This window comes from Pangasianodon hypophthalmus, chromosome 20 (assembly GCF_027358585.1).
Source record: "Pangasianodon hypophthalmus isolate fPanHyp1 chromosome 20, fPanHyp1.pri, whole genome shotgun sequence".
In the NCBI taxonomy this organism is placed as follows: Eukaryota; Metazoa; Chordata; class Actinopteri; order Siluriformes; family Pangasiidae; genus Pangasianodon; species Pangasianodon hypophthalmus.
The window spans coordinates 18,284,621-18,298,602 of NC_069729.1; the positions used below are offsets into that span (position 1 = coordinate 18,284,621).

General features: G+C 35.6%; 1 protein-coding gene across 7 annotated transcripts in view; it reads right to left on the reverse strand.

Moving 5' to 3' along the window:
- LOC113537889 (band 4.1-like protein 1) overlaps window positions 1-13,982 on the reverse strand; it is a 101,094-nt gene that overhangs the window by 27,394 nt on the left and 59,718 nt on the right. For all 7 annotated transcript variants that reach the window (XM_026932574.3, XM_026932577.3, XM_053226952.1 and 4 more), the window contains 6 exons: window positions 10,027-10,131; window positions 8,275-8,317; window positions 6,128-6,203; window positions 4,930-5,148; window positions 1,900-1,987; window positions 126-278 (listed from right to left, as the gene is read on the reverse strand). In XM_026932574.3, coding sequence (XP_026788375.3) covers window positions 126-278; window positions 1,900-1,987; window positions 4,930-5,148; window positions 6,128-6,203; window positions 8,275-8,317; window positions 10,027-10,131 — 684 coding nt within the window. The remainder of the gene's footprint in view (window positions 1-125; window positions 279-1,899; window positions 1,988-4,929; window positions 5,149-6,127; window positions 6,204-8,274; window positions 8,318-10,026; window positions 10,132-13,982) is intronic.

Genomic DNA, 13,982 nt, shown 5'->3' on the forward strand with positions numbered 1-13,982 from the left:
GGAATCTGCCATATTTTTAAGAAACTTTACTGCCCAATGTTCATGTTCTTCTCGAAGAACTTTCACCACTCTGGTTCGATAGGTACAACATGCACAACACAGCAGCAAGATCAAAAGGAACAGACCTCTCCTGGGCGGATCTTGATGTAGAAGTTGCTCCTCTTATACGAGATCTTCAGGATCTTGGGCCAGGCGAAGCGGTTAATCCTCAGGCGGTCGCGGTAGATCAGAAGGCCGTTGGCGCAAACGCCCAGCATGATTTCAATCCCTTCTGAATCCTACCTCAGAGTATCAGCAAGACACAAAACAAGAGAATAAAGTATCAACAATTCCTGAATGTATTTGAGGCCAGGAGTACTGCATGCTAGATGTACTTTTCTCTTACTGTTTGTATTATTTATGCCTTGTTCACACTGACACAGATACATTTAAAAACTGAGCTTTAAAGTAAAGCAGTACTTAAGTAAAGTACTTGTGAAGATACTGACATCCTGATGGAATAAATTACTCAGCATGAGTGTCTGTGCACATTCAATGGTACACTATATAGCCTTTTTGAAGATTTAGTCCCTTTTGCTGTTATGATAACCTCCACTCTTCTGGGAAGGCTTTCCACTAGATTTTGGAGCGTGGCTGTGGGGATCTGTATTCATTCAACTACAAGAGCATTAGTGAGGTCAGGCGCTGGTGTTGGGTGAGGAGGTCTGGGGTGCAGTCACTGTACCAGTTCATTACAAAGGTGTTCAGTGGGGTTGAGTTCGGGGTTCTGTGCAGAACACTCGGGTTCTTCCACTCCAACCTTGACACACCATGTCTTCATGGAGCTCGCTTTGTGCGCTTTGTGTCATGCTGGAGCAGGTTAGTTCCAGTGAAGGGAAATTGTAATGCTACAGCATACAAAAAGATATTCTATACAATTCTATTCTATATTGTGTGCTTCCAAATTTGTGGCAACAGTTTGGGGAAGACCAGTCAATGAGAAGACTGAATTGAGAGTCATAAGCTTCAAAAATCTGAGTCAATTAGTGAAGCATAAGCTTCAAAAGTCAAAAGCTTTGACTCCAAGTCACATTGTATGTCATAAACATTGAAGTCTGATTTGAGATATGAGTCATATGTTTAGAAGTCTGATTTGAGTTGTGAGTCATATACCTAGAAGTCTGATTTGAGTTGCAAATCATACAATTAGAAGTCTGATTTGAGTAGTGAGTCTTACATTTAGAAGTCTGATTTGAGTTGCGAGTCTTACATTTAGAAGTCTGATTTGAGTTGCAACTCATTAGCTTTGAAATTCAAGTCAAGTTGCATACCATAAGCTTTCAAGTCTGATTTGAGTTGCAACCCATTAGCTTTGAAATCCAAGTCAAGTTGCATGCCACAAGCTTTAAATGATTTAAGTTGTGAGTCATACATTTTCGAAGTCCAAGTCAAATTGCTAGTCGTATGCTTTGAAGGACAGTTGAGTTGTGAGTCATAAGCTTTTAAGTCAGATTGAGGTTTCATGTCATACAATTTGATGCCCAAGTGGAGGTGGCAGTCATAAGCTTTGAAATTCAAGTCAAGTCATAAGATTCGAAGTCCAAGTCGAGTTGAAATCTGTGTCGTGTTGTCTGCCATAAGCTTTGAAGTCCAATTTTCCTCAATTTACAATACAAACCAAAAAAATTTTTCAGATTTAGCCAGCACAACAGGATATTTTCAAAAAGATGAGATCACAAAGCAGACATAAAACATACAAGTTTTCAGATCTATCTGTAGCAGTGTTGACAAGGCCATAATCAAAAGATCTGGAAGTCTTTTAACACCGTCAGATCCTGAAGTGCCGCATTATGCAACAGTAACAGAGTTGGACAATCAAACCTGAATTACAAAATAGCAAAAGTTGCTCCTGTGGTGTACCTTTGCGTGATGTAAGTCGACCCCATACATGGACAGCTTCTTGGCATTCTCCAGGAAGTTCATTTCTGCCTCAGCAGGCGTCATGCCCCTGAACCAGGAGATAAAAAAGAACCGTGCATTAAAACAGCAGGAAATCTTCCATTCGGCTAGGCTGATAACAGAATAAATAAGTTGGTCAGGGGGTCTGAGTCAGTTCTAATAGGGAGCCAAGACCTCAGCCTGTTCCTGAGTAGCTTCAACACTACCTGCCAATCAGTGAGACCCTGACTGTGAAGCTTATTGACTGTCTGACTCAGTAGGGATCAAACAAACAGCCTGAACTGGTTTCAGAACAAACCAACAGCCAACAGACGCTGAAAAAAATCATCAGCATACGTGTGTGTGAAGATAATGGATAATTCTGAAGAAGCACAAACACATACACAGGTTCCGTAAGAGGTCCATTAGGGAGAGGTTACATAAACCAAATTGCAAAACTACAGACAGTCAGGTCTGGGATTTAAGGGCAGAATATTAAACACAATGCAAAGTGTTTTGCAAGCTGTGGGAAAGCCTGATGAAAGCCTCTAGCTGAGATCAAATTAACCACCTCCTCTGTGCCACATTTCATTAGAATCATCATTTCATTAGGGTTATCAGTAAACAATGCAGAAAAGTGCACATTAAACACATACACAAACATTGTCCAGTCTCATTATTGAAAATGTTCTGCTCTTAAAGATCCAAGAAAGTATGGAGTACTCCGATATAATCCTTAAATTACATTAAAATCATATTGAAAGCAGCTTCTGAACACATTTTACATATTTGTACATACATCTTATCACTATACATGTATAAGTGTATTCATTATTATACGCCAGCACTGTTAGAAACTACTTTTGCTGTATTTATCCTGCCAAGTATTTCTGTCTCAAGCCACTGAAAAAAAAACAGCTCCTTAAATTCACATGCATACATCAGTTCCATGTGAATGAATTGAGTTACATTAACACAATTCGTTTTCATACATCCAACAGGATTTGATCGTGTACTTTCAAAGCCCTGAATAAACTCAAACTCTGCCCTTTCACCCGGACTGAGGATCAAATCCAGGTTGCTAGCGTTATGAGACGGCCACATTCTATTCTACCACACATGCTTTAATCATGTTCATTTCCAGAAGAAATTACACACGAGATTTTATAATGTAATTGGTTTATGTTAATATTACGTGAATTGATCACTATACACAATACATAATTCAATCTAGTATTTAGAAACTTGTTTAGTATAAGCAATGAAATCATGTTTTGATGAGAAACTTTTTATTTTTATGTATACTATAGTATGTAATATGTATATATCTCTTAAATCTGACCACTTATTCCATTTTTTTTCAGGGCACTGTTAAGTTTTTTGAGTTCTTTTGTATGTCTGCTATTACTCTGTAACGATAAAACTCAAAGTAACACAAACCCAAAGTAACATTTACAAAACTCTCATGTACTGTTTTTACACTATTTTAAGCCCTATGCAGACTGGATTTTCTTTATGTTTTATATGGGGAAGTAGAGTAATTATTACCTTTGGAATCTTTAGTCCCATCCAAGTCTGTCATTATTACTCCATCAGTGATTTTTACAGACTATACCCTCCAGCGTTTAGTAAAAGCCTTTTACCCACTAGAAAGCCTTAAACTTAACCATAAGTACTGTACTGTATATCTGACTTATATCCGAATTGACATTTCTGTAAAAATTTCCTTTATATCCTGTGTGAAAGCACTCTTTTCTATCTTCCCCTGGACAAAACGAAGTATTGCTTGAGTTTATAGAACAAAACAATAAAATAAAGAAAGTAAAGGATTTGCCATGGTTTTAGGTAAGTTACTGAGTTCCTAGCACAGGTCAAATCTACAATAAAGTTATGGCCATGTGACCTATTAATGATCGAGCGCAATGTGCACACTTCTGAAAGGGTTCCTCTCCAAAGATGGAACCTGAAAACCTTCCAAAGAGCAAAATAAAAAATAGCAAAAATCATAGAGCAAAATTATTTAGCGTACTACATGGAATATTCTGGAATTTCCTAATAATATAACAATACAACTTACTTCTAATACCCAATGTTTTCATTTTTTCATGCTATTATTAAACAATTATTCATTGTTTTTGCCTACATTTACATTTTGTATTGATTATTCTTTGCATTATACCAAAGAAGCTTAAATCTAGCACCTATAAACTTTGGAAAAATGGTTCCTTGAAGGTTCATTGGAGAGTGAAGGGTTCCTTAAAGGGGTTCCACTTGGAACCCTCTGTGTAGAACCCTCTATAAAAGAGGTTTTTTTTTTAAAACTAAATATCATTTAGGGTGAAAGATGGAAACTCTTATTCTAGGTTTAATTAGAATGGTTCTTAGAAACTCTGTGTAACCTTTAGGGCTGTAGTGTTGTTTTGTTTTGTAGGTCTCACCAGATAAAGGCATCTGCCAAATGACTAAATGTAAATGTTAATGTTAGATATTAAAATATGCATGAGCATCAACAAATAATGTTGCAAAACCAGCATCAATAGAATAAATAAAACTATCTAGTTTTTATTAAAAAAAAGTTTAACTTTTACTATAGAAGAAAAAAAAGACTTGCATTGTCTGTTATATTAATAGCATTTAAAAAGCCAAGCACAAAGTTTATAGTTGGAAAATATTATTTAATTAGTTTCAATTTTCTAGCACAAATACAAACCCTTAAGATTTTTGGTTCTGTTGGAGGTTTTCGTTTTATACTCACTCTTGTAACTAGACACCTTTTCTGTTCAGGTACTCAATAACTTTACTGTAGTTTCTGAATTATTCAAAATATGATTTAAGAGGAAATTTGATTATTCAGTTATTTAAGTTAAAATGTTAAAAGTGAAAAAGTTAAAAATGTTAAAGTTAAGTTAAAATGTCTAACATAAAAAAACAGATATTGGTTGAACTAAGTAATAACTCCGATTATTCTCCATTCAAAGCTAGATCATAACAGATAAATGGATAATCGCTCACCTGTAGGTGCGATGCAGCTCCATGACTCTGTCCTCCAGCTCGCGGGTCTGGTTGGGGGCGAAGCGGAAGTCACTGACGTAGTCTGTGCTGTGCTCGTCCTGGTCGTAGTCTCCGAGCTCAGCCTGCACGGTGTAGGAACCCAGCAGAGCGTGAGTGACGAACGAGCAGGGGAGTCGACCGGACAGGATGTCATCACGCAGCTGGAGGCACAAGTAGTACCTACGAGAGACGGAAAGAAACGATGACCAGGAGGACCACGAAGGTTTTCAGTCAGTCAGCAGAGTAGCGACTTCAGAGCAACTAGACTTGTGTGTTTGCCATTTATCTGACAGGCTTTATTAGTCACTTTACCATCACTCACATTAGATTACAGACATTTCATTTAAACTGATGATAATGCATGAACAGAAGATTAAATAAAATGCAGTGGACGTGTTAAAAACTTATAAACACTGTAAAACTTCCTTTTACATTTTTCCAAGTCAAAATTAAAATCCCTGTCTGCATATTCTCTCCAACACTGAATCAATTAATATTGTAAAATAATACAATAATGCAAGATAAATGACAACAATAATGTCAGTATGAAGCCTGTTCATTAATTCAAGCTCATATTCGCTTTCATTTTTTACATTTTATAATAAATGACATTCATATTAACTAATGAAACTGTCAAATCGCTCCATTTGAATCGCTCCATTATATTAGTGGACAAATATTGCTTAACAGATATGAATATTCTCTAGGAGCTCCAGGAGAATATTCTATAGGAGCTGTTTGTAATTTTTGGAGCCCTCTTATGAGATGAACTGCAACTAAATAAAAATATAGAAAAGTTGCCTTGACTCATTCTTATAAAATTACATATTCCTTGTGAATATCTTTGGGGTTTTTTTTATATAAAAGGGCAGAATCCAGCAGCATTGGTTCAGCTTAGGGTATAGGCAATTTCTGGGCCAAAAAAATGTAACCAGAGGCCTGAAATAAACTAGTATGATCCATTGCATGGCAATATATCAGGTCATAGTTTCCATATGATATGATATGATATGATATATGATATATGATTAATGCAGGTCTAGGAACACTTTTAAAAATCACAAACTGCACCTTTAACCTCTAAAACCTTAAGATGACAAATAAAACTCAAAACAATGGTAATGTAATCAGAACGATAAGTGCAGCATCCCTCTCCTACCTGGTGATGTCCTCCATGAGCTGAGAAGGGTCTGGAGGGTAGAATTTGACAGCAAAGGCAAAATGCCAAGGAGAAGCTGAGGACACAGAGACACATCACATTAAACAAGCGTGTACCCTGGCCTTGTCACCTCATAAACGTTAAGGTCAGAGAGAATAAGTGTGTGTTTTTTATGCCCGGGTTACTGTTGAGTCATTCTCTCAAAGAATCTGTACACGTATCACAGTCCAAAAGAAGATGAGTCTTTGCATACATATTGTATATAGAAGTCTTAGAATCACTGAAATTCATATACATAAGCTAACCTGACAGGATTTCTGAGAGTGTTGTTTTTTATTATTATTCATATTCATAAATGTTCATAACTTGTTAACATGAGCTAACCTCATATTTTGTGGATTCCTAAAATAAATGCTCACTGATGAAGCTAGCCAGTTAGCTAACATAAGCTAGGATTTCTGACATTATTTAGTCACATTAATAAATGTTGTTAATATTCATTTCTAACATGAGCTAACCAGACAGAATTTCTGAGAGAATTTTTCCTAGTTATATTCCTAGTTATTTATAATATTCACCACTAATATTGGCTAACTAGCTAATATTAGTTACATGACAGGATTTCTGAGATGATTTTTACCTCATAATACATGTATACAATCTTTCTCGATAATGTTAGCCAGCTAAGTAATATGAGCTAACCAGACAGAAATTTTGAGATGTTTTGCGAGTGAAATTTATACATATGAATAATATTTACTAATAATGCTAGCCATCTATCTAATATGATAAAAATATTCATTAGTTAGTTGGCTAACATGAGCTAACCTTACAGGGTTTTTGTGAGGATATTTTTATCCATATTCATAAATGTTTATGGTATTCATTACCAATGCTATTCAGCTTAACACAAGCTAACATCATGTTTTTAGGATTTCTAAACTCAAATGATCAGTTAGCTAACACGAGCTAGGATCTCTGATATGATTTAAAAGTTGATAGATGTTGATAGATGTTGTAGATACACTGATAGATGCTGATAATATTCTGTATATCAATATAACTGTTAAAATGAGTTAACCAGCCAGAATTTCTGAGAGAATATTTTCAGTTATACTCATAGTTATTCGTAAGATATACCGCTAATATTGGCTAACTAGCTAACATGAGCTTTAAACGACAATACATGTATACAATCTTTACTGATAATGACAGGCTACCTAGTTAATATGAACTAACCAGACAAGTTCTAAGAAGTTATATTCATAAATATTAATAATGTTAACTACTAATGGTAGCCAGCTTTGCTAAAACAATACCCTGTTAGGATTTCTGAGATCATATTTATAAATGTTCGTGTTATTTGGTAGCTAGATGGCTAACATGAGCCAACCTGGCAGAATTTCTGACAGAATTTTTAAGTCATACTCATAGTTATTCATAATATTTGCAGCTAATATTGGCTACTTAGCTAACATGAGCTACATAACAGGATTTCTGAGATGATCTTTACTTCATAATACCTCACGTATACAATCTTTACAGATAATGATACACTACCTAGCTAATATGAGCTAACCTGACAGAAATTGTAACAATTCATATTCATAAATATTAATAATGTAAACTACTAATGGAAGACAACTAGCTAATATAAAACCTTGTCAGGATTTCTGAGATTACTTTTTGGTCATATTTAAAAATGTGTACAATATTCGCTAGTTAGCTGACTAAAAGTAGCTAACCTGGCGGGATTTCTGAGAGGATATGTTTAGTTATATTCATAAATGTTTATGGTATTCATTGCTAATGCTATCTAGTTTGTTAACACAAGCTAACCTCATGTTTCTAAGATTACTAAACTCATAATAAATGGTCATAATCTTCACTGATAAAGCTAACCAGTTAGATAACATGAGATGAGATGATGGTCACATGGACAGATGTTCATAATATTCACTGATAACACAGCTAACTAGCTAACATGAACTTTAGAGTACAATCATAAAACTAAGCTTATACTGTAAATATGTAGATACAGAGTTAGATATAAAGATAAGCATGTAAAGGCCCTAGTGAAGGAGCAGTGTATGATGCGCATTAGTGATGATGGAGAACATGGTTAAAGGTTCTTCTCATGCACTTACTTCGCATTTGCTTCTTGATCTCTTTGGAGGGGTCCAGCCAATTCTGCAAGACAGAGCACAAACATTTAGTCCAGTGTTTGCACGCCTGACACATGGCAAATTTACACCACACTGCCTTTGTTTCCCTTACGATCTCTCACTAATTGCATGGTTTCCAGTTCAAAGCCTCTCCGTATGTTTAATTGAAGGAAAGCCGCATGTTCCTCGGGTGCACTGAGCGATCCAGCAGGCAGGGCCGAATGCAAATCTCGGCATCTATTTTTGTTTTTGTTTTTTTTCATTTTTCTCATGCAATGCATTTGAATTAGCTTCATCTTTAGCTGATCGTTTTGGGCTATTGACACAGTTCACAGCTGATCAACAGACTGTAGAGTATTAGCAGTGACTTTGTTTCTAATCTCACGCCTTCCTCACCAACAAAGTAGAAGCTTTTAGTCTGAAAATTAAACACTGGTCTATATAATGCATTTCCTCAGCAATTCAAGCAAATCCTGTTATAACTTAAAAGCCAATATGCATTTCAAGCCACACAGAAGTGTGTACACGACACCGATAAATTGGACTGCATTTGTCTTTTTGCATTATCCGAGTTTCACAGCTCAGCACAGCTCTTCTCGGCACTAAATTAGATTTTGAAAGAAATAAACAAAAATGTGTTTCCCTTGGAGCAACATTCAGAAACTGAACTGTAAACAGTACTTGCTGCAAATATTTAATCTGTCTACCAAGACTTAAGATCAATGCAGGTAACATACTGACCTTCATTAACATTCTCTTCAGATCTACAGTAGGTTAATACTGCTAATCAATGATTTTAGTCAGATAAAGAGTTTACAGGGCTACACTGAATGGTTTATATATTCCAAATGGCATTTTACTGTTATGCAAAAAGTTTGTGAAATTTAGTTGTTTTTTTATTTAATCAGTGAATAAAAACTTAACAAACAAGTAAAGATGGAAGCAAAGTGCAATATATTTTAATATGGAATAGCTTTTTTGTTTGGATTTTTTCAAATCACAATGTCTGCAGAGTAAAAATTACAATTCAATTGTCATAAAAAGAGTACTGAATAATCCAGTAGATTACCACTTGTTGCAAATAATATACACGCTCTTACATGCTCTTACACAAAGTGGACCAATTGCACCAGTGACTGAAGCTTCACAGAAGATTTAGTTGAGCAAAAAAGCCTTAATCCTCAAAAAAAAAAAAAAAAATTCAACAGCTGGCTGCAACACTGCCAACGGCATAATTACCCAAAAATTGCTTCTCTTACAAACAATTTGCTTGTCCCCTCTAGACTCAACACTCACCATCCCGCTGTGCATAAACAAGTCTTTTAAATGCAGTGCGCTTTGTTTTTCTGTAGGAGGTCTGTTTGTTCCACCGCAATGTTCCCTCGGATGTTAACTTTAAAATTACTTACTAAAGTATATCCTCTGTATGGTAGCAGTGTAAAACAATGTCACCATCTGTATGTTTAGTGCTCCCAATACCTGTTAGTTCTATTTCCCAAAACAGTAGCCTAACTTAGACCACCACGACCATGACCAGGCAGTTACAAAGGATCACATGCTCCTCAAATAATCCGCTTGCTATTCGTATCCATTTAAAACATGTTATCTGTTCATTCCTGATCGTGTATTTGTATTCAGTTACTTGTATCCTGACTGTATCCAAACACAACACAAACCCAAACTGAATACATATCAGTATTTGTATACATTAGTCCTTTTGAAAGCTGTTCTGACCTTCTGGCTGTCTGAATCGCTGAAGGTCAAGCCGAAGTAGTCCTTCTCGAGCAGGTTGAGATGTTCACACACCAGGTCCAGCAGCGCCTGACCCTTGCAGTGCTTCTGTACATATGAACAGCAGATAAGAGCAAATGAGATAAAGTCCAGCAGCTAAAAACATATCTTACAAATCATTTTTTAAAGACATTGAAATGGTGGTGAGACTGAATGAGAGCTGTGCAGGGAAAAAAAAAACAAATGCGCCAGTTATTTAACTAGCTAGCCTAATAATGTAACAGCTTGACTTAGGTGACGTAGCAAAGTTCAAAGCTCAAATGAACTATGGGTGTCTATTTCCAAAATTTTTGCCACCCTTCAAAGTAATGGCCAAATATTATTGTAGAAAATAAAAATGACACATAATAATTAAAAGTTTCTACTTAAACAACAGAATAAACTGCTTATCATTATAGTAACAAAAATCATCCTCATTAATACTTTAAGTATTTTATCTGAAAAACATATGTGGAAAATTAATTAATTTTCTTTTAATTTTTTTTGTTTTTGTTTTTTTTTTTTGGTAACAATATGAGGCTGTATTTAATGTTTTGCATTATTCATTGCCTAAAATTTCATGATTGAAAGAATATTATGTTAATATTTCATGTTTGTGTTTTTCTTCATTTTATATATTCATTTTACATAATTACGATTACATAATAACATTCCTTCATCGAGAATGGAAAAAAGGAAATGGCAGTTTTCCAGTGGAGGTGGAGGAGTCTTTGGGAATTTTTGTCATAGATTGCAGATTACAAAAATAAGAAAAAAAAAAAAAAGAAAAAAATCATTCTAGAAGAAACTAGAAGAAATAAAAGATGATCGATTCACTCGTGCAAACTAGCATTTGTCTCACCTTTTCAGGTTTTGAATCTGTACAAATTCACTAGATGATCTGTTTCGCTATTGAATTCCTGTTGTTTGTAAGAGTGTGTACTATATGATTAAATGTAAATGCCATTTTTAAAATTTATTTATTTATTTGTTTGTTTGTTTATTTTTTTTTTTTACCATACTATGACTTTGGTAATGATACTGAATACTGTTTTTGATACTCTCTACATACTGTACATATCTGTAATAAGTGAGTCTCTCCACTGGGACTGTAGCTTTAATCATCACTCAGCTCTCTCTTCTTATTCTCCAGGGGAAAATACACACACTATGTGGAGTACTACTATCTGGCACAAAGATAAACACACACCCACATACACACAGCTTCTCTCTGAGGGCCTTACATGCTTCTGCTTCATAGTGACATCAGTCATTGTCATGGAAACAGACGAAGGGTGTTGCTGCTTGAACGCTCCAAGAGAAGTTCTCCTCTTTTTTACTTTATTACTACTTGAGGAAAGAAAAGCACATGTGCACTCCTAATCCTGCTTAATCTTCGCCTATAGACATTAGCCGGCTTCATTTGGAAATGTGATCTTTTCTTCTTACTCAGATAGCGAGCAAATACGAAGTGACATGTCTTCAAGCCACTCTGTTTTAAAAAATATATACCAGAAATTCAAACAGTTTCTTTATAAAAGATCTGGTAAATATCTTTAGGTACACTCTCGATATTATAAGGCTAACACATGTTTATTCTGCTAACACATCTTTATTCTCAACCAAGTGCATCTTTTCAAACTGCTGCACATGCTGCATCACAGGGCAGTGTAACACACTCGGAAAAAAGCGCTTTCTACCGTCTTCTGCATACATGACCTCACATGCCTGGGATTGGATAGTGTCACTGCGATTGACAGGGGAAAGGTAGCATGCCATCCCTCCCACCTTGAGAGCACGGCCAATTAGGCTCCTGTAGCTCCCGGTCACGGATGGCTGTTGCATCATTGGGATTCGAACACGCAATCTACCAAACACTTTGCTGTTGCGCCACTCAGAAGCCCCAGTGTACATATAGATGTTAAAGGAATACTTCTTTTCTAACTGAACTCTATCCACCACATCTGTGCTGAATGTATGATTACCATGAAAAATACTTTTAATATTTTTTACTTTTAATATTGAGTTTTCCGGCACTGAGGAAACACTGGAAAACCAGTTAACTCCAGACTCAATCATAATGGAAGTCTAAAGGCAGCTGTCCTCTGTAACTATAAACGGATAAAATATGTGACTCCTTTAATGTAATGTGAATTTTACTGAAACTGTTAAGGTGTTAGGATGAAATTGACATAAGAGAATGTCCTGACAATGTTGTCCTTTGAATTTTATTGAACTTTCCTACACGGGAGCAAAAAAAGTTATTTATATATATATATATCTATACTGTATATATATATATATATATATATATATATATATATATATATACATATATTTGTGTGTGTGTGTATCCGGTTATTTGGGTTTTCCAGATCCAAAGATTCTTTTCTCTGAAAAAAATCTACTTTCTGAAAGAAATAAGTATACAGATTTAAAGCTTTATTTGGAAGCAGCATTAACTGAAAATATTTAATAATGTTAGATAAACATTTATTGACAGAATTCAACAACTGCCCTTAGACTTCCAATAGAAGTGAATCTGTGACAACAGCCCTTCTGTTTTTCTCGGTGCAGGGAGACGTGTCGAAATTCTCATCTATGGTGACCGACACTACAGTAACAATGTGTTACACAGCGATTACCCTGACGAACTGTGGAGTATTCCTTTAAGAATATAAGAACATATATATGTTAATGCTACATTAATGAAACCATAAGACCATTCAAACACGTTTTCTGTCTACCTCCCATTCAGTCCGATAGAAGGCGAGGAAGCAAAGTGGTTTATTTTCCAAGGGATCGACTTGTTCCTAAAGGGAAAGTTGACACAAAGTACGGCCCAGCTGCACCCAGACTGTCATTATCCACTAGGAGTCTTACGCAAGGCACAGTTTATGTCTAACCCTACCATTAATGACAAAAAGAGGCCAAGCTGATCCAACGCACATGACGGTAATAGTATAGATCAGATTGTGGCATGAATAACAGGGTTTAGCTTGGGTACCGTGATTGTGATTGGTAAGGAGGCTTCAGTAAATCAGATCCACACCAGAGAACAAGACAGTCCAGTGCATCATATAACAAAACATCTGGCCTGGTTTATATAGTAGCTGCGGCTACTTGGTTAGCGATAATTAAATTGTGTGCTCATTAGTACATGGTTGCAAGGTAAAGTGGCTGTTAAATAAATCGTTAACATACACAAACATGATCATGCAGGAAGAACAAGATACATGACCACCATTGTCAAGTATTTAAGGGATAAAACACTCGGTGACATGCTGTCACAGGAAAATAATCATCAACAAAGCATGTTCCAATGTGTTTTATTCTTCTTATACCAAGGCAAATTTCCAATGCTTCCACTTTTTTGTTTAGTTTTGTTTTTTTAAAGATTAAAACAATATGTTTTATCCATTAATATCCATTAATAGTTACATATAATGTTGTGAAATGTCTATGAAACAAGTTCATTCCTGTTATTGCTTATATTATATTATAGCAGCTACAACCAGTCATTCCCTCACCAGCTTCTCTTGTTATGAGAAACCACAATTCATAAATTCCTCTGTCCTGAAGACTTTCCTGTGTTGGAAAACTTCGTTATAGCTTTACCTCTGACTGTTCCAAAGCACTGACAGTGGAGACTCCTTCCAGAAACGCTAAATAAACATCTCGCAGAAAAACCACATCAACGATTGCACACATTTTTGCTTAATGAATGCTTAATGTCACATCAGCTGATTCCCATTATACATCTGAGTTGTTTGGTTTTATTTGTCATGCCTGTTTAAGACATAAATAACAAGTAATCACGAAACTCTTGAATTCAGGAAAATACCATTTGGCCTTTGCATTTGAGCTAAAAGAGGTCTTGACAGACGGAAATGTTGGACTGACTTACTGCGCTAGTGGAT